This window comes from Haliotis rufescens, unplaced genomic scaffold (genome assembly GCF_023055435.1).
Source record: "Haliotis rufescens isolate VD_foot unplaced genomic scaffold, xgHalRufe1.0.p SCAF_3, whole genome shotgun sequence".
Lineage (NCBI taxonomy): Eukaryota > Metazoa > Mollusca > Gastropoda > Lepetellida > Haliotidae > Haliotis > Haliotis rufescens.
The window spans coordinates 53,361,896-53,384,762 of NW_025964001.1; the positions used below are offsets into that span (position 1 = coordinate 53,361,896).

General features: G+C 38.3%; 1 protein-coding gene across 1 annotated transcript; it reads right to left on the reverse strand.

The window, feature by feature from the left end:
* Positions 1-6,121: 6,121 nt before the first annotated feature.
* LOC124141932 (serine protease inhibitor Cvsi-2-like) lies at positions 6,122-8,329 on the reverse strand. The gene is made up of 4 exons (XM_046510127.2): positions 8,176-8,329; positions 7,516-7,644; positions 6,962-7,088; positions 6,122-6,218 (listed from the first exon to the last, which is right to left on the reverse strand). Exons 1-4 carry the CDS (start codon positions 8,216-8,218, stop codon positions 6,209-6,211), a joined length of 309 nt encoding a protein of 102 aa, XP_046366083.2. The 5' UTR covers positions 8,219-8,329; the 3' UTR covers positions 6,122-6,208.
* Positions 8,330-22,867: the final 14,538 nt, after the last annotated feature.

Below are 22,867 nucleotides of genomic sequence, written 5' to 3' on the forward strand. Positions count from 1 at the left end.
GTTCAGTCTTTATAACACTCAAATCCTTCATTTAAACAGGTCCTGGATTAGTCTCGACGTCGTTCGAAAGTAGAATCTGAAATCTAACCATATTTTCTGGTATGGGAGATAATGACATACAGTGAACTACGTTTATAACGACCACGTTTATAACGAACTGACGGATATAACTAACTATTTTTTTGGTCCCGCCCATTTGCTGTGTATATTCCGTATTTTTGCTTATAACGAACTACGGTTATAACGAATTAAAATAAGTGGTCCCTTTGGGTTCCTTATAACCGTAGTTTACTGTTTGTTTGAAATTATGTTTCTATTGTCATTCGAGTTTGAACGGATTAGCTTTGCAAAATTGTAACAATAACTACGTTTCAACTGAACAAACCAGTCACTGAGAACATGGGTGATCGGAGTACGATGACCAGTCACGGGGGCCTTACCTACCCTCTTAAATCGGATCTTACAAGCATGGGTATACCAGACACCAATTTTTCACGGTAAACCATGGTGAATTGAGTGATCTGTGTAAAGTAGTATCGCGTCTGTCGTGGTTGGCATTATTTCATAAACTAGTTCAATACTTAAACATTAGAAACCCTAACTACCAATTGCAAGAACCCGTCCTTCAACGACCACGGAGCAGTCGATCAACTCTAAATTTGCACTTAACACAAAATACTGGTAATCAGAAGTTATATATTTAATAAAGTTGGGATATTTTCGGAATTATGAAAATCAGATTTGAAAATGTTTTACTCTTGATGTTTAATATCAAATAAAAGAGAAAACAACTGACATGAATGCCATTCCTTTTTTAATTATATTTTCCAAACGAGAGCCCCAATGCAAATTATCAGGTAAATACACTTATCAGAAATAAAGTCCACTTCTTTAATACGTCTCTTTTAAAAATATACTTCTTCGTGTCTTCAACTCACAAACCACAAACACGCAATGGGCAGATATCTGTGTGTATCTGTACATACGTGACTAGCTGTCCAGATAGCTGTCATTCCCATTTATATAACTGCCCCAGTTTCTCTGCCCTACCTTCACTTGCAGCACTAAATCTCCACACGGTAGCTTGAAGCTGAAACCATGAGGTGTCTTATTATCGCAGCCGTTTGTCTGGCTACTTTAGGTAGGCCTTCATGTTTACTTTAAAATAACGATAAACTAACTGTATCTTAATTTTTCAGTAAATGTGTACAAACAATTTTTTCTGCAAATTGTACTGGTAGAGCAGCACATGCTTACCCTTTTCGCGAACACCCGGTGTCACTGGTGTTCAATTATCCATTCATATAAATGTCACCACTGTTTTGCTTTGTACTTGCTATGGCAACTGTTTCGGAATGGATATTCTCAATTGTTGGTGTTTTATCTATCTACCAAAGTACAGCCGAAAAACCGTGATAGTTAAATATTTCCTTGAACTATCTATATGACTATCTATGTAGCTATTTATATTTACTTAACATTAACTTTCTCAAGTACCAGTGTTAGTGATTAGAAGTGAAATTAAAATAGTTATAATGGATGAAATGCCATACAAATATTACGAAACATTACTGTTCGTCGTCATTTTGTGTCCACATTGCGCCTTGTTTGAATAGACATGTGAGGGTCCATTGAGAACATTGTCAGACAATCAGCGTTACCCGCTAAATTATGAGAAGGAATAGGTACACGTGTTACAATATTATGAAGTTTGTACCACTACAACAGTAAAGCCATGTATGTGTCTGAACCAATATTACAATAGTAGAGTAAACTACGCTTATAACGAACTAAACTTAGTTGTCCCTTTGAGTTCGTTATAACCGTAGTTCGTTATAATCATATATACAGCATATATATAGCAAATGTTTGGACAAAAATTAAGTTCGTTATATCCGTCAGTTCGTTATAAACGTATAGTTATACAGTATTATATTAATAGCAATAGTGTTTTAACCATTGCAATACTATTGTATCAGTGCAGTGCCCGTGTAGTCACCCCTATTGACCATGATGTTGGGGAACGGCATACTGTCTTGTACCACCCAGGGAACATTTAGTTTGCGAAAACAGTATGAGGAATTTGATAAAACCGTTGGCAATGAATATCCAACCAATATTTCGGCCGAAAATGTTGTGTTTCAAACTCGATTTTGACATGTGAATGGTTGTCAAACGTATGTTGGTTGCTTTCAGTCAATCAGATACTGCGTTGTATTCATATGGCTTTTACGCTACAAAATGGCGTCAACCTTTGAAAGGAATGAAGAGGGACTATGTAACAACAACACGCCTTTGTAGTTTGAAAATACAAGTTGGCAATCTTTGCTCTTCTGTTGTCCGCGTGAAGCCGCCTATACAATAAAGTCACATTGCAAGTTGTAGCAGGATCACGAGGGATTTATTCTGCCTCTCAGAAATCCACGTGCAGCCTGTTTTGCTCTTGGCGGGGTATAAGATATTTATTCCCCGCTTAGAGAGTAATTACCCCGCAAGGTGGGTTACACAGTATTTTATCAACATCACGTGGACCAATCACATCCTCATCACTCTGACATGGAGGTATGATAAGTGGTTTTATGCGTCCCGCGTTAGCCACGCTCGTGGTATAAAACTTGACACGGGACGCATAAAACCACATACGCCCTCATGATACTGCTACAACGAATTTACCTCACCGACATGTTTTAATAGGACATTGTGAAAGAATTAAATCAAATTCAAAATTGATAGAAAACAGCTGTTCGATTGCTGTGCCAGGTGACTTTCATTGACTCTGTTGTAGATTCCCAAATTGAAACAATATGTTAACCTAGAAATCTGTACGTAAAGGAACTTAGTGTGAAACCAACAAACAACCAACAAGCGGTATAAAATCAACAAATGTACTACAACATAAAACTAGGTTTACAAATCAAAACAATTACTGCACAGCAATTACATTGGCAGAACACAATAGGGCGGTAGTACAATACTCAATGACAGTATATAATATGATGGCAGAGGTCAGTATCAAATGGAAAAATACAGTAGTGATAGCACTAGTCAGTGATAATATATATATATATATACCCAGCAGTAACGGTGGTCAAGCTTCCATTATGGGTTAGGATGATGAGCGATCCTCACTTGAAAGCTGGTTCCGATATGATGAAATTGCATGAAAAGTATTTTCCATAACATACTATCACCGTCCTGGGTATACCGGACTGGCAGTTTACACACCACACAGGCATCTAACTTCCTGACGACTGATCACTGTCTAAACACAATGCAATGAGCGTCTACGGAATCTCAACAGAAACAATGTCACACATTTACAATCATTGTTAAACAATAAATACACTGTCATATTCGGAAAGAGCGAGGTGTACGGGATTTATTCCTCCTCTCAGAAATCCACATGCAGCCTGTCTTGTTCGTGGCGGGATATGAGGGATTTATTCCCCTGATAAAGAAATTGTTTCCCTCTAAGGTGGGATACATATTATGTTATCACTATCACGTGAACCAATCAGATCTCATCATTCTGACATGGAGGTATGATAAATGTTTTTTTGTAGCCCTGGTTGATGCCGAGGGATGCCAAGGCCGTGATACCAGCACCTGCAGGCATGAAAGCTGCGACGCCCTCTCGACCTTGGCTTGTGTGAGGGGAACCTGCACGTGCCTGGTGTCCAGCTGTGGAACCCATCCAGGTATCATGATTAAAATCGTCTTTGTGTTTAACATCTCATTTGTGTTTAATATCTCATTTGTGTTAAATATATCTCATTTGTGATTAACATCTTATTTGTGTTTAACATCTCATTTGTGTTTAACATCTCATTTGTGTCTAACATGTTCTCTGTGTTTAACATCCCATTTGTGTTTAATATCTCATTTGTGTTTAACATCTTATTTGTGTTTAACACCTCATTTGTGTTTAATATCTCACGTGTGTCTCATTTACTGCCGGTCCTGCCTTACCGTCTCTTCAAAACAATTATGTAAAGGGACTTCACATTTACCGATTTTTATTGAGGTCTGCTACAAAATGGCGTCGGCATTTGAGAGAAGTGTTTGCATGTGTGTTTGATACCGCACTATATGGACTATAGCTCTGTAAATAATTGAGTCTGGTCTAGACAATCCGGAGACTGACATCATGAGCATCAATCCCCGCAAATGGGATACGATGACATGAAGTCAACCAAATCCTCAAGCCTGGCCACCTAGTGCGTTTAGACGCTTCTTACGACAACCTCAGATTGCTGGGAACCTATATTCATACCCGGATATGTATCGTGTGAAAACATTAGTTGGCAAACATTAAGGAGTTAATGTTAGCGAAGTAATGTTCCCCGTGTGAGGCCATCTTAGAGTAAGTCACATACATTCAGAATACTTATGTGCATTGTTTTTTGTTGTTTTTTGTTTGTTTTTTTGTTAAACGCCGCACTCAGCAATATTCCAGATATATGACGGCGGTCTGTAAATAATCGAGTCTGGACCAGACAGTCTAGTGATTGACATCATGAGAATCGATCCACGCAATTGAGATCGATGACATGCATCAACCAAGTCAGCGAGCCTGCCCACCCAATCCCGTTCGTCGCCTCTTTCGAATAGCACAGTCGCATTTTGCAGCAAGCATGGGTTGAAGACCTATTCTACCCCGGAACTTCACTGGTCTATTTCTGTTAGTGTATACACGCCCGGGTATGACGTCAGCTGACATAGCGGAGTTAAATCTCAACGGCCATAAAGATTTTAGAAGTATGAATAAGTACAATTCATCCACATTGTATACCATACACCCCAAAAAGTAAAACAATATGAACAATAAATTTCGTAATCTTGTGATGGCTCGTCACACCAAAGGCTCAGGTTCGATTCCCCATATGGTAAAAAAAGTGTGAAGCTATCTGGTGTCTCCATTACTGGAACATTGAAAAAGAAACTAACACACTCAATCATTCCCTCACCAAACAGGAATTCCACAGGAAATCAGTCCTTTGTTTCAATAAATCCCATTTGCTGATTAATATTCTATAAGGTTTAAGTCAAATACGTAACATTGCACTGGAACATCGGAATTTTTCCTGCGACAGATAACAAACACTGCAAGACAGGAAGGTAACCTGTCCTTTGATCAACGTGTATTTTATTAAAGAACCTGTTATATTCACGAACGAATTTGAATTTACAAAGTACACAATTTTTCACGAAACGGCTGCTCTATCATCACTCGTAAACACAACCTTATGATTTAGTTGGAAACTTTAAATAGAGATTTCCATTGATTAAGGAATTGTCCTCTGTCGCTTTTATTTACAATATTTTCGAAACGCCAAGGTTTATGGAAACAATCTTTTGTATCCCAGCAATGTTGTCACTAAGGTTTACAGTGCCGTGACGATTCCAGGGTCTTCAGCAAACCATGCTTGCCGTAAAAAGGTGACTATGCTTGTCGTAAAAGGCGACTAACGGGATCGGGTGGTCAGGCTCGCTGACTTGATGCAGTTCATCGATCCCAAATGAGTGGATTGATGCTCATGATGTTAATCACTGGATTGTCTGGTCCAGACTCGATTATTTACAGACCGCCGTCATACACCTGGTATAATGCTGAGTGCGGCGTTAAACAACAAACAAACAAACCAATCGAAGGTTTTACTTACACCATTGGGGCATGTGTCGAGTATGAAGCAGACAGATCATCGGTTGATCAATCAACTAAGCCACCGGGCCTGTCCACCAAATTCATGTAGTCCCTTTGAGGGTCGCGCCTGTATGAAAAGCGACGTCACGTATATCTAGCCAATCCAGATCCAAACATTGTATCTTGATCTGACGAGGATAGGCTAGAAACACGGAATAACCACAGGATGTTCTCCATAGGTATAAGGGCGGTCGGGTAGCGTTAAAGCGTTCGCTCGTCACGCCGAAGACCCGGGTTTGATTCCCGACATGGGTACAATGTGTGAAGCCCATTTCTGGTGTCCCCCGCCGTGATATTGCTGGAATATTGCTAAAAGCGGCGTAAAACCATACTCACTCACTCACTCCATAGGTATAAGCAGGTAACGCATCAATTTAATAAGAGTAAACATATTCAGCATCAAAACAAACCAGTAAATGGTAGTAGTAGGTTTATTTCACATGTGTACATGTGTGTATCCAACAAGGTAGGAATAATTTCCATGGGTTTTCCTCCTTTCAGGATTTATTTACCTCTGAAATTAAAAAGGTAGATGAAAAGTGGCATTTTTTTTTAAACTTGAATATTTAGTAGGAAATTGAATTGGAGTAAAAACTCTAATATGGATGTGGATGGCAATCGCTTTGCGGAACGAACCCCTGGTGTCATCATTGATTTTCAGTGATCCATTCATATAATTTTCACTGCAATTTTGCCTTTTACGCCCAATGAAATCTGTTTAGGTAGATGATCGACACTGATTACTAAACGTCGTCGTTTTACATTTACATTATTTACCATATATCCAAACACATAGCATAGGACTGCTATGAACCGCCGTCGTATAGCTGGACTATTGCTGAGTGCGGCGTTAAACAACAAACAAACAAACAAACAGGACTGATATAGTGTTACTATATGTCGAATGATTTAAGTATTACCACTGAAATGAGATGAGACAAATATGCATGCCATACAAATACGACTGTGTGTGTTTTACAAACAAATGCACGACTAAAATCATATTCCTAATATTGTGTTTCACCAACATTCTGAACCAACACCATCAAAGCGTTGACGTCCCAAATCACATTCAGGCTAAATTTAGACATTTGCCCCTGACATAAAACCAAAAAAGCATAAAAAGCAAACAAATTCATCAACTTTCTTTCGACAGTAATTAGAAAGTGTTAGAAAGTCAATGAAACGTCAAACTAATTCAAGTGTAGCAACCAAAACCATGCCTCACAACCTCCGGCGGTAACTATGGTTACTTACACGCCAGGTCCACCAGGGCCGACAGGTGCACCACGTCCACATAGGCAGCGGCCGTCGAAGCAGTGGTGTTCCTCATGTGTATCTCTACAGATGCAGCTGTCGCAGTCAGGGCGGTCTCTGCAAGTTTCTGAAATATAAACCTCCTTCTTAACAACACAGGACAAAAACATTTGTCAGAGGTTTGAACTAGATTCCATCATTCATTTGATGCAGGCTTGTATTTAAAGGCCATGTCTTATTTGTAGTTTTGTGCCAGGGTTTTGCTGACGCTACGTTAGTAGTGGGTTTGAATCACAGATTCGCCATGATTGGGTTTTTTGTATTGCCAATGGTTTCAACAAAATGGTAATCATCTTAGTTCTGTATCATATTTGTCGTTCCTTCTACATTTGTCTAAAAAATTATATCAGCGGCGTGAAACCCAATTCGTTTATTGACTTATAGTCACCACCTTTTCTTGTAGGAGAACCTTTCCAGATGCCTAAATAAAACGTTCACATAATGAAATATGTTGCCTGCAGTTATTATGGTCACTATTTTGTAAACTGACTTACCTGTGACGCAGCTATTGGCTGCAACCAGACAGGTACATATGTCATGAGAGCAGGCAAGCCTTCCGGTACTATCACATACCGTGTGAATACAGTCGTTGTCATCCCTGCAGGGCTCGCTGTCGATCACAGCTGAACGAAAAAAACAATATCTCATTAGAAGTTTGGGCACGTGATCCTGTTTGGAGGTCACAGGTCAAGGCTTTAAGCACAGTTTGTGGAAGAAAACAAATGGATGGCTGAGCGTGTTTGGCAGCCTTGATTCCTAAGAGTTTCTTGGACCTGCCCAACACTGTAGCCCAAGTAGTACATGGGGTGTTTTCCAAAGGCTAGTGCCTTTGTTCGAAACATGCCTCTGTTCACTCAGATTGGGTTCCCCTTTCGGTGAGGTGGTTATGTGACTATTAGTCTTCTAGTGCCTCATAGGCAGATCAGGTTATATATTCCCAAGGGAGCTGAAATGAGTGCACACGGATTCATTTCCCGGAGTCATAATATAACGCATTGATATCCAGCATGAAAAAAGGCGCAATGCAAATTAATAATATTATCTATGAATAATATGAACTATTATCATTATAAAAAATACATGTACATAACAAATCTCATCGGCTAACGTAGACACTAACTAAACTATTAAAGCCGTTAGTATCTTCAACTCACCAATAATAGTGCTGACAATGACGAGAACCAGTGTTACTTTCATGTCTGGAGTTTAGCGAAAAGCTTTCAAATTAAAGCCTTCATTTGGTTGATCCTCTTATATACTTTCTGTTTCAAATGATACCAACACCAACCCTGTCAGCCAGTCACGATGTTGTGATTCTGCGTATGTTCCCGTGCGCGGTTATGTCATGAAATGTAGATAACAGGTTCATTTGTGGGGATCTGATGACCCTCGATAGCTATCTAGTCATGTTCGTTATCCTACAAATATATAGACAACACGATTTTATATATAAGAAATATATATAAAAAGAAAGTCAGGCAATAATGACACGAATTGTTCTACATGTTTCAATTGTATCTGACCGCCTCCGTGGTCAAGTGGAAGAGCGTCCGCCCGGAGAGCGGAAGGTCCGGGGTTCGATCCCCGGCCGCGTCACACCAAAAGACGTTAAAAGATGGTATTTTTGTTACCCTGTTTGGCGCTCGGCATTAAGGGGCTAAAACAAGGACTGGTCGGCTCGGAGTCAGTATACTGTGTCTGAGTGGGGTATGCATGTTAAACTGCGGCATGGTGTCTCAGTGAGCTAGCACTCAATCCGGACTATTACAAGCAGCCACACAAACACACACACGTACATGCACGTCGCTATATACGTGCAATACTCTTGGACGCGACGTTAAAGCCCATTTCACCTCACCTTCAATTTTATCTTCAGGGAGTAGTGATTACAGTTATAACACTGCGGCTTTACAATGACAGTGGTAACTTTCACAATAAATACAAATATAGTTCATATACCATGCGCTACTTATTTAAAGATGGTCACAACCTTTTAATGAAAACAATTTTTTTTTCTTACACTGCTGGGCATCAGCAGTATTCATTTTACAGAAAGGGTATATCTTAAATTCTATTTCTTTTCCTGCTGCGCATTTGTCGAGCGCTTAAGTGGGTTGAACTTTGCATGGGGTCCTTTATCTGTTTATGGACGCCCATTCTGTCTCTCAAGCACTCCGTTTGTCCAATATGTTGTACATGACATCCTTGGCGTATAATAACATAAATAATATATTTCAGTCCATGTTAGAGCGTACATGAAATTGTTGCTTCCTGTTTTTGAATTTTATTCAAGAACTTACAACAATATATTAACATATTGTTTTTAGCTTTAACACATCAGAAAATGCTCTATCGTGTGACTGGATTTCTGACCTTCACTTGATAGTCTGGTTTGTTTACATGACGCTTTGCATGACAGGGGAATTGCAGTGCAGTCTCAGGCAACAAATACATACTTTTTTTGCAAATTGTGGCGGATGCTACTGATAGGGCAGGACGTGCTTGTCCTTTTCGCGAAAACCTGGTGTCACCCATGATTTCAGTGATCCATTTTTATCAAATATTCCACTAATTTACTTTTTACACCCAGTGGTATCTGTGTAGTGGGATAACCGAGAGTGATTATTCTCTAGCGTTGACGTTTTTATTTCCTGGCTATTAATGCAGCAAATAATTCAAAATACCACCAAAAAGTGATGATATCCACTGTTTGCAAAATGTTGAGCATTACCTTCACCACCGCTGGCACCCTTCACATATCCCATACAAAGGCAAGTCAATTGTTCATCTAAAAAACCGGAAACATCCGGAAGTCCAGTAATGGTATTGCCTTTTGCGTCACTATTTGTCACTGATGCATCAAGATTGGAAATGCTCTCTACTATAACACCTTTTCAAAGCTTTGCTTAGGCCTTGAATGTTGTAACCCCGATAAAACAACTTTTCAGCAAGTGTAATATGACGCTGTTTAAAACGCGTCATAGAAAGAACATGCTTGATCTCAAAATTTGTGAAATGTAGACATGGGCTGGAGTTGATGGAATATTGCTCGACAGAAGGGGAAAGTTGACTATTGGATCCCTCTTGTCATACAATCTTGCGGACAGCTTTTGGTCACTTTAAATCTACATATGAAACAGATGAGACTGTTTCACTGGTACCTTTTATTTCTAGTACAGGTGGGAAAATCAGTGGAAGGGAAGTGGCTCTTTGACCATTATTGAACTGTATCAGATCTTCGATATTCCTGAAGCATATGTTAAACTTCTTGGTTAAATTCCTCTGTTTTAATGTTGCTAAACGTTGGGTAGCTATATTTAAGGCTTGGAGAACAAGCCTTGATGATGACCCTAGATCTGGACGTCCCTCAATTTCCATCAATGATGATTCAATCAAGGAGATAGACAAACTTATACTGTCAGATAGACGTATTACCTTTGCTGAACTTGAGGAAGACACAGGTCTAAGCCATGGATCCATTGGACCTATTATTTATGAACATTAACAGATGAATAAGATATCTGCTCTTTGGGTGCCAAAGTTTATAAATTCTAAAGAAACTGACATTGCCAGAAAAAAGTTAGAGCTTATTGAAAAGGAATTCGTCAAATTCCAAAAGATATTAGTAACGGGTGATGAAACATTGGTCTACCACTATGATCCCGAGTCAAAACGTCAATCCATGGAATGGCACTATTCCACTTCTCCGGCACCAAAGAAATTCAAGTCTTCAAGATCAGTTAAGAAAGTTATGGCCACTGTATTCTGCGATGCAAAGGGTGTGATCCTTGTTTGATTACTAAGAAGGTCAGAGAAGATTACCGGTGTCCACTATGCTGATTTGCGCCATTACCTGAGTCATTCTATCAAAGAAAAGCGACGGGAATGCTGACTGCTGGAGTTCTACTACTTCATGAGAATGCCTCTTCTTACACTTCTCGACTTTGAGACAATGCGGGTTCGAAGAGCTTCCTCACCCTCCATACTCGCCAGACCTGGCACCAAGTGATTTCTACCTGTTTCCTAAACTGAAACAACACCTTTGTAGAAAGCGCTTTGACGACAACGAAGACCTGCCGTGAATGGTTTTTTTTAGGGTGACATCAGAAGACTCCTTCCTGACATATGAATTGCCTGATATGAAAAGTGTATGTTATAAAAACACACTTTCATAATTGTTGGTTTTGTTTGTCAGGTTTCACACTTTTGGACCAGCCCCCGTATATTAGAATCATGTTTAAAATATCTAATGAATTAATTATTTTATAATAATCTTTATAAGTGATCTTTTCGTATTAATCCTGTTTGGATGTTATGTCATGTGTTGACATTTGTGATACATTTGGTCCAGAATTGATCACCCTCCAATCAATATAGATCACAGTAGAAGAGAATAGCTATTGCACCAAGGATCAGCTAGCACCATTGCCTATCTCTCTTTATTAATAGAGGCAATCTGACGCGTGGAGATTCCAGATAAGCACATAGGTCCAGAAACATATGCGTGTCATAAGAGGTGATTAAATGGATCGCGAGGTGAGGCTCGGTGACTTGGCTGATTGCATGTCATCGTTTCCCAATATTCCGTGGATCGATTCTTGTGATTCACCATTGTCTGGTCCACAATCGATTATTTACATCCGATCGTGATATATAATACTGGAATATTGCTGGGTGCCCCTTTATGCAATAATACCGTCAATTATACATCGTGAATTTATACACTAGTATGGAGTAGAAATAATATTTCTTTCGTTTGAAGGATGAATAAGAAGGAAATTACCTTCTCCTAGTGGTGTGTAGCGTTGATGTAAGTGAGTAGTCCGCCCCGCTAGATGGCGTTAAACTGGGGTACTTAAGGTGTGTGAAGATTCAAATTGTTCATTCTCGCTCTAAGTGCAAGCACGGCCATCAGATTATTTTAGTCATGAATACCGACGCTAAACTTGATGCTATACTTCAACAATTAGATACTTACAAAGCACAGTTTGAATTGTCTCTTAATGACTGCAGCGGAGCGTTGAGGGAAGAATTCAGTCAGACCGCTAAAGAATTAAGAAACTGCTAGCTGGAAAAGAATATTCGTCAGAAACGCTCAAGCCAAGCGCCGTATCTAAGTAGGTCATCCAGGTGATCAGCAACCTTTACCCGGCCCGTGCAAGGTGCTTTCTTCAAGCTTCTTCTATGCAACATATTCAACCAATCACAAACCAGCCTTTTCGCGTCAAAGCTCAGAAGACAGGAGCATGCTTCACGTGCGGTGATTTCAGTCACTTCAGAAGAGACTGTCCCCAAAACAACGTGTCAACCCAGAGAATGTCCAGTTTTGCAGCCGGAGGCTCATCCCAATGGAATCAAGACCTGTCAGTTGAGTATTTCAGTCATGATGGCGTTGTTGATGATTTGCATTTTTCTAAAAAAATCTTACAGAGGACTATTACATGTATGAGTATGAACAAGGTATTACCTATTTCGCACCTGCATTGTGCTTTTTATCTTTTATCTATTGTCCAACAGAGCGATACTGTGTCACCAGTCATTACATCCTTTTATAGCTTAAGGCACGCACATTGTAGTGGGGGGACTGAAAGTCCTTTAAAAAATTAGTCTTGTGAAAAATGTGTTGGAAGCAGCTAAACGTAAATTGGCTAAGTCTGTTGTTAAAGAGGTGTACGATTCAAGAATTGTCAATGGATCTTTGTCTGATTTGAGAATATTAGCGATGTGCTTGTTGGCTTATGCTGGATTCTTAAGATCTTCTGAACTGATTAATATTTCTCGTTCGGATATAATATTTTATGAATCTCACATGACAGTTTTTATTGAAAAGTCTAAACGGATGTATATAGCGACGGAGCCTGGCTTGTTATCAGTAGGACTTAATCGAAACTGTGTCCAGTTGAATGTTGGGAGCAATATCTAAAACTTGCATGTATTCCGGTTGATTCTGATCAGCATGTTTTCAGAAACCTCAGCAAATGTGCGTCTGGTTATGTGTTAAGAAAAGGCAACAATCCTATGTCTTACACTAGACTGAGGGAACTTAGATGCATTGCCTCCCTTTGTTACGAACATTAAAAGTTATAGTCTGCACAGTCTACGTAGTGGTGGTGCTACAGCAGCAGCGAACAGCGGCATACCTGACCGTATGTTTAAAAGACATGGAAGATAGAAAAGTGAGAATGCTAAGGACGGATATATTTAGGATAGTATTAATAAAAGAATGAAAGTTTCCCTTTCTCTTGGTCTTTGACTTTCTTTGTAGCTCTCGGTCGTGCAACGCACAGCGTGTCCCATTATAAGGTGTGTTGTTGTAACGTTGCGTAACTGTTGGGCACAGGAGAAATATTATTTCTTTCGTTTGAAGGATGAATTAGAAGGAAATTACTTTCTCCTAGAGGTGTGTATCGTTGGTGTAAGTGAGTAGTCCGCCCCGGTAGGTGGCGTTAAACTGGAGTACTTAAGGTGTGTGAAGATTTAAATAGTTCATTCTCGCTCTAAGTGCAAGCACGGCCATCAGATTAGTTTTATTTCTGTATGTGAAAAGTACTGCATTTTCAATGTTTTAATCTGTTGTCTGTATGTTTCAGATTTGTGACAGTTGGGACAGATTCAGATTTGTTATATTTTCGGGCGTATTGTTGTCGCCAGGCTGCAGAGCCATTATAATACAATGTAGGCTGTTGTATGCGTAGTAAAACGACGATGTGATGTTCCTCTATGCTGAAGAACCATCAATATACAAATGTAAGCTGCTGTATGTGCAGTCGTATGCTGGGCCCTGTTCCAAAAAGCGATCGTAGCGCTAAGATGATTGTAACTGCCATACTTTAACATAGACTTACGACAGCCGTAGCGCTACGATCGCTTTGTGGAATGGGACCCAGGGCTGAAGAGCCATTATAATACTAATGTAAGTTGCAGTATGTGCAGTCGTACGGTGTGAAACCACTTGTAGAGCTACCATCTCTTAGTTTTATTTTGTTTAACAAATATATCTATTCACGAAGTAATCTGTCTACTAAACGTTGTCACAAGCAATATTACAGTTAAAAACAATTCGCTCGCATTTTTTGCGGCGTGAGAGAGACTGCTAAAATAAAAAGTTTAGCTTGTTGCCTCGTGAAGTGACGTCAGAATGACGTCACAATGTCGCGGAAGATGTGTTGTCACCAGCCATCTTAGTTCAAGCTGACTCTGGACATATAGGGCCCGTAAGTGTCGCGAAGCGCTACTTCCGGCGCCAGCATTCCCGGTGACATGCCTATACTCGTGAACTAATTCTGCTTTCCAAATGCGCGACCGCCATAGCTAACTCTGTAGACGGTACCAAGTAAACTACCACGCTTGGTTGTCACTGCTGTTGACAGTCGTAAAAGTTTACTCATTTCAGAAGAAATATGATCGGTTATTTGTCATTCCTGTTAGGTTTATCGGTTCCTGACTGACAACTGACAACCATGGGACCGTTCGTAAAGGTATGTTCTTTTCTTTACCTTTAAAATAATTTTGACAACCAGTGCGGTACTATCGTTCAGACGTGTATTTATAGTCTCAGTGGGCAGTGTTTTATGATTACGGAGGATGTGTCACATGTTTCTGTGATGTAATATTATTTATGAAGATGTAACTACTAATAAGTAGGCCACTTTAGCCAACTTACCACGGTATTCTGGTATCTGACAGCATGAGCAGTGTCATGGAAGCCGTGCCTTTGACAGTTTTTATAGGCATTAAATTAGGCACGATTTGGAGGATGAAATTTGAAAAATCTATGCTATGAATATATTTTTAAACGTGAAATTTGTTTAAGTATATTGTAGTTATTTATTTTTTTAGTAATTATAATACTTAATAACCCAGTCATGTGTTTGGAACCTAAAATTTAATATGCACTATATTTGGTCATATTTACCATGTTTACTCTGTCACACACCTTAAATTAAGTAAATAATATTCCATTAAGAAATTTGTTAGTTTTGAGAAGAAATTTATTTTTAAATATTTTTTTTATAAAGGAGACAAGAGGGTTTTTATGCAATGTAGATGCCTGTGCATAAATTGTTGTGTAATCAAAATTAGTTTGAATATTAAATGTGAATATATATGATAATGCAGATGTACTATTTCTTGCACTTTGGTAGTTTTCACTATAAGTTTACTCTCACCTACATGTACTGGATGACTGTATTGAAGTGCGGATGTCAGAAATTAACAAGACAGACTCAAAAGATAATTATCCAAATTAAATAAAATAGAGGTCTTCTCATCAACATGCACCAAAAAAGAATATATGGGAAAATAAACATAAAAACTTATAGTGTCACAAATCACTCAACAATTAATCAAATAACCATGAAGGCAAGTCAATACATTATATTGATTCCATAATCTAGTATTTGAAATAAATATATCAAACCCTAACCTGTAAAACACACATACCCCTTAATTTCGAATTACATTTGAATATGCATTATCATGGTTATATTAAAAGTATGTAAGTCAAATTGTTTTATTTTACTCACATATTACAATGAAAGACCTCTTAGTCTCAGGTGGTTTCAGGTTTGTACAACAAGTAACTGCTAATAGTATTCCATATGAATATTCAGTGATATACTTATTTATCGAATTGTGTAAACATTATTTGTTGAGTCCGGTGATGGATAGAACTGGTGTTGGACAATGGTAATTTTACACTTTGTATGTACTTGATGTCTAGTTCTATGTTGTTGCAGAACATGAATGGGTTTTTTCTTGGTCATACAGGAGTGAATTTCTGCTGTACAGCAACCAAAAGATGAAGCAGCATCCAGCACGCAGCAACTTCAAGTCAGAAGTGGCCAAAATGCAAGACAAATACACTGAATTATGGAGGTGATCACTAATGACATGTCCTTCATTAAGAAAGATACTTACTAATAAATGATGTGTAATGTTATTCTGAGGGAAGAAATAAAAGTGTTACACCTCGTCAGCAATATAATTGTTATAACACTGCAGACTGTGATTGATAGCAGGGGCAAGATTAAAAGATTAATTGTGATGAACGGTAGGGGTTTTTAAATTAATATTTCTGGTTGTGAGGCTTAATTGAACCAAGTAAAAAAATTGCCACAAGTCCAAAACATTAATAGATTCAACTTATCACTCAGTCAACACTGATGAACACAATTTAGTGCAACCATATTGACTTGATGCAGAGATAGAAACAATTGCACCTATTTTTCATATTTTCGTGTATTTCAAATATTCTGCCAATAAATCCAAGTCAAACAAATGAGTGTAATTTGTATGCTGGACCCTAAAACAGCGATGCAAAAACAAGACATGTTAATATTTCAACAAAGAATTCATTTCACAAAGCAACAACTGCTATGCCATTGGATAAGTTAAATTTTCATTGGTAAGCATCTGTTGTATTTTCTTGGAAAATTGTGACACATAAACTGGAAATCTATTATCACACATTCAATGTGCATTGCTATGATATTATATTCACTATCAATTCAGTATCATGGCTGATACCAGAAATATTAAAAAAACTTTTTTTTGTATGGCATTATCCCAGACAAAAAAACAATAAATAAGCTTCAGATCTATTCAGTAATTTTATTCCAAGGTCATGAGTATTAAACATTCATGGCAAATATTCCCAAATGCCAAGCCTGAACAAATAAATGTGCCAGCATGCACTGTTACTGGTGTCAGTATTTAGATTCACACTGGACTTTATGAGAGAGTCCTAAGATGTTCTGCAACACCATGTTGATGACAAGTAGGTCCTGTTCCAGCAAGTGTCCAGTGTATATGGTGTATTCTGATGGTCACAGACATCATTTACAGAACCAGTACTTCAGATAGAACTTTAATATGTTTACACCTGTATACACAACAAGAGTTGTTCTTTCATAGGCAATGTCATGCTTGACCACAAAATATTCCAGTAATGCTTGGCATCAAGGTAATTCTGGTGATCCATATGCATCTACTCGTGAGTAAGATGAGGAAATCTTTCTCCCCTCAAACATGGAAATATGGTCCAACTGCAAAAGATAAATAACACTTATAAGAACATATAATATATACTTCTAAAATACCAACCATTTCTTACAATGCCTACATCAAGATATAATTAATAAATTAAGCATGTACATTGTACCTTCAACTGAATATGATAAACAAATGCTAAATGGGGTTGTAATGATCAAGTCTATTCACATCATACAGAATACATTTAAGTGAGGTCACATTTCAGATATCTTAAAAACAAACACCGCAAGGATTTAATCATCATTATTTACAAATTAGATTAATATTTTATTGTGTGAATAAAACCTGATTTTTCAGTGCACGTAACATTATCATCGTGATATTGGCACATATCCTTTTTTATTAACACAGGCACCCCCATAAGTCTCCTTGCACAACATTAAGTATTGACAAAATTTGCGTTGCCAACATGCACATGATAGGCCTTCTTTAAATATGCCTAGAGTTTGTGTCATCTCCCCTGGACCTACAAATATAATTCTGTGACGTTCCTTATCAGAGCTGAACATCTGTTATTGGAAAAGGCTCAGGAATGGAAATTTGCCATAACATTGTATGGTGCATAAACCGAGAGCATATTGCAATTGCAAATACTTTCAGAACGAATGTTTATGCTCATTTTTCAACGCCATCACCATTGTACGTGTGATGATGAACCGATCAGTATTGAAATATCAACACTGACAATTATACCAACTTATCAGAAGTGTGCAAAAAGTGAAATCTTACCTCAATATTTATGAATGGGTAGCGGCCAGTTTGACATCGACCATAGGACGTCTTGACAACACCGCAACTGCTTTGACAAGCCAACACTTGCTATTCATGCTACCTAACTCGAGTGTTTTAATGCCTGTGACAGTGTCATGTTTTTCTTAGTTACACCTGCATGTTCCAAATATGATTCGCCGGGCCCTGTCCGAAGTGACACTGCTGTCGCCATTGCAGCGGGACGTTGTTTGTCGCCGGAAGTACTAAATAACGTTAGGTCTCGCGTAGTCCCGTGACCTACTTACACCCCCTATTACAACCAATTGATTGTCAGCAACTGGAACCTGACAGATGATCTGTGAATTCGGATGAGGTAAGTTAATTCTCCGCTTGTTAGATAGTCAAATGATTTAAATGTATTGTATTATTCAGAAGTGGAGGGGTTTAGAATGCAGTTTGCCGGTCTCTTTCACTGAGCGTCAGTGTTGATATTAATATTTGATACACAGAACATGATGTTTTTTTAGGTGAAGGAGGCCCAAGACTTTTTTCCATATTATTATTTTATGGATACCAAGGGTAATTACCAAGTGCAAGCAGTATATGTTTGACCAGAATTCATTCTGGCGGCGTTTTGTGGCCATCATATTATGTTCGGGTTTCGATCGTAAGCGTATAGGTCTGTACAAAGGCCTAACGTATGCATCGCCTCCTGACCACTGACAGTTATTGCCATTTCTTCCGTGTTATTTCTGAAATCATTACTGGTTAAAGTTTACATGTACTAATCTTCTGATTTTGATTTTTGTGAAACGATGTGGCTCATTCAGGCCAGTGGGAAGGTTGAGTAGATTTCTCTTATACAGCGAAGAGAGGGAATCAAAACAATAGAAGTATTTTCAGATCGACTCTCTGTAGGCAGCTAGTTATAGCCCTAGTCTAAAGCGCTCAATGTTGTTATAAAAAAATGTATTTTCAGGAAGAGACAGAAATATACTTGTTGTTTCCGAAAAGGCCTAATGTGCACTGGCTGAAGTAGCCTAAATGTGGATCATCTGGTTGTTGGTGTTGTCTATAAAGATTTATTGTAGCAAGGCGCTTATCATGTGTAGTTTTAATATTTCCAAACATGAATCAATTCATCATTTTCCGATAACTAGATCCATGTCCGACTCCCTTCTAATGGAAACGAGCAAAAGTAAAACGAGTCTCTCGTCGGGCGCTGTAACGGGGTGTTTGCGGTATTGTCCTCGCTGGTGATGATAAGCTAGTCGATAGTCAAAAGTCAAATATCACAATATATTGTCAGTGAGTTGGTCATCGTTTGTTGATTATTAAGGTGAGATAAGTGTAGCCAATGTGCACCAATGAAAAATACAATGAAATTGATAGCAACCATTTTCGATCTCCATATGTTGCCATGTAGGCTACTTACTACAAAATTATATTTAACGATATTGAACTGTATTATGTTTAATAAACGTAGTAACAAATAAATTTCATATGATACTTGGTTCTCTGAAACTTTTTGACAATGAGAGAATAAAATGGTGATCGAAAACTGAACGAGTAAGTTCCAGTGCTCCCTACGAAATCGTACTGTAGCTAGATCTAAATAAACAGCGCTGCGATGAAGATGTGAGTCGTAATTAGCTGCAATGCCTGTTTAATATATCTGTTTCCGTTTGGATTCCGGTTTAGGAAAGGTCCCCAACAAATGATGTTTGTACTAACATGATTGTGTGTCATTGTACTCTGACAGAGGTTGTGAGACGTGGCTCACTTTAACAATCACTGGTTTGCCTGACCGGTTTGTCAGACAGGTGTATATCGAAACTATATTACATTAGGTGTTTGGTTTTTTTATGATGGTAGATCTACTCATAATTGTGTTACTTATATCTGTAGCCTGAGATATTTCCGATCGGACGTTATACATGTAAACTTTAGATGTACAGTTTTTCCTAAATTTCTGACAATTATACAATATATGTTATTTTTTTGATAGACTATAGATCTAAATGTATGCTGATTGGATAAATTTCCTGTTTTGACTTTTTGTATTTGTTTTCGTTGCAGCGAGGGGGAAAATGTTACACGACCATTCCAGGAGATAAAATCAAGAATGTTGAATAATTGAGGAATACACCAAATAAACCCTGGGCTGTGAATTGTGTTAACGTAGGTACAATTGTTTACAGTTACATTCCATTGTCTATATCCATGTTAATTGGTGGTTTTGTGGGGTTTTTTGTTCTTTAAATGAATGCTAAGAATGTAGATCTATTTATATAAATCTATGCTCGTACCACGTTTTGTATTCAACCTGATTCTTGATGTCTGTTATGTTATGAATGAATGTTAAAATTTGTTTCCATCAGACACTTGCATTATACATTATTGTTTGAATATTGATAAAGCCTTATCTCCAAATGAATGTTTCTCGTCATATATCTTTCAAATACCTGCTCGAGATTTATTAAGCTGTTTGTATTTCAAGGAAGTGGAAGTGAACACCAAAGAAAGAAGATTCTGGCATTCAATTATTTCAAAAAGTGTATACATTTTCAATAATCTAAAAATATTAAAATGTCAACACAAATGTGTCCTGGAGTTCTTTGTTGAATGGCGAAGTCGCATGACTGTAAGTTGAAGTATACTATATGGACTTGATAAGAGACCGACCATTTAATATTCAAGGGGGTGGGGACCTGGAATCTTTCTATGGGGATTACATATGTTTTCGGTCACAGCTACAAAAGCAAAAATTTGTTTTTATTTAACCCTATGAGCCTGAAGATAAGCACCTTGCAACTAGATCTATGTTTTGAGGCAGGCATTTTTTTCACCAGTCTGTACTGGAATTATTTTTGTCAAGAATTTTCGGTGACAATATATTTTTTCGATAAAATTCCAGGCCCCGACCCTCCCCAGAATATCAAATGGTCAACCCCTTACCATGTCTGCCATTCTTATTTTGTTTCTTGCAGTACAAGCCTAAAGGGTAATGGTGTCTGACTTTAATTAGTCATTTGTATCCAGTTAACAGCTCAGTGGTGATTTTATATTTTGAACATTGTCAGCAAAACATGGGCAAACTGGGCAATTCGAGGCCCTGGTTTAAAAACATCGGTAAAGGGTATCTCGAATCATACACATTCACGTGCCTAAAGCATATTCTAAAACATTTCCGGAACATGTTTTGGGTTGTTTTTACAACATTTAAGTGGAAAAAGGTCACAACGTATTTCATCCTTGTAGCACAAAGTTATTTCACGTCGTTGTGACAACGTCCATGGTAGTACACAGAATAACGTTGTAGGGATGCATTATTATAGCATTGCCACAACGTAAAATACAACATTACCACAACGACAAATACAACGTTCCCTAAAAGTAGAAATACAACGTTCCCACAACGTTAATTACAACGTCATCACAACGTTGTGACGACGTGAATATGACGTAACACAACGTTAGGCCATGACGTTGTGACAACAAAAATGGGAGTCCACAGAATAACGTTATATGGACGTAACATCCACAACGTTACCACAACGTAAACACAACGTTGTTACAACGTGAAATTGTTAGCTAGGATGTTGCTCTGGGCTGAAGATCAGTTATAATACTTATGTAAGCTGCTGTATGTGCAGTCGTACGGTGTGATGTTGCTGTGGTCTGAAGAGCCATTATAATACTGATGTAAGCTGCTGTATGTGCAGTCGTACGGTGTGATGTTGCTCTGGGCTTACGATCAGTTATAATACTGATGTAAGCTGCTGTATGTGCAGTCGTACGGTGAGACGTTGCTCTGGACTCAAGATCAGTTATGATACTAATGTAAGCTGCTGTATGTGAAGTCGTACGGTGTGATGTTGCCGTGGGCTGAAGAGCCATTATAATACTGATGTAAGCTGATGTATGTGCAGTTGTACGGTGTGATGTTGCTCTGGACTCAAGATCAGTTATAATACTGATGTAAGCTGCTGTATGTGCAGTCATCCATAAGGATCTTGAGCGTCGGTGCTGTTTTGTTTGCAAACACAACTGCAGGGGCATGGTGTTTATGCGTATGCATAGACATGTCAACAATGCCCATATTTGGGCATATATCAATATTCATGCGCAACCAGATTTTGCAACCGGTTTCAGTTTGGTCTGTCACGAACGGAAGTTGTTATGTATTTACACTTAAATATATTTTTAATGTGGGTAATAGATAAAATACCACACTCATTCTCGTTAGATACCATTTTTACGAAACGAGTAGACTTTCTATGGTATCTGACCGAGCGAAAGCGAGTTTCGTAAAAATGGTATCTAACGAGAATGAGTGTAGTATTCTCTATGTATTCTTCAAATTAGAATGAGAAAGCAAATTTGAGCTTTTATGTTTTTCATTTTTCAAGACAAAAGTTGTAAAGCTGGATACCCAGAGCAATTTTAACTTTTAGGACAGAGTTGGTAAACGGAAATAGAGAGTGACGTTGAAGTTACAACATGCAAGGCCTTCCAAAAGGTTTTATGGTAGACAAATGAAGGACATTTCCAAATCATCAGTGACATAACTGACGTCAGATGCAATTACATATTTTGATCCGCACCATGTCATTTGGTATATCTTTTCAGGGTAACAATTGACTTGACTTTGCATGTGTTTGCAATAAATGCCACCGGTGTGGCAGGATACGCTCACGTTTTCCCGAACACCCGGTATCCCCATTTGATAGTGATTCATAAACACATCCTCATGACTCAACATATCTTATCCATGTAATGTTTGACAATTAAGTTTTACTTTCAAACAACTCTGCTTTTAGCAGAGATTTCTTGTGTTTTGTCGCTTTTATTTTCAAGATGTCCATCTGTTAGTGATGAGAATGGAAGCATTACATGGACTGGACTGGATATACAGAGAAATGTTTTGGGTTTTTTTGGGGTTTTTTTGTTGTTTTTTAGGGGTTTTTTTGGGGGGGGGTAAATTTAATTTTTGCTGTATTGTGTATCAAGGCAGTTACTAGACTCCATAACACTGGACATATCTCTAAAACATTGAAAGAATAAAGAAAACAAGGAGAC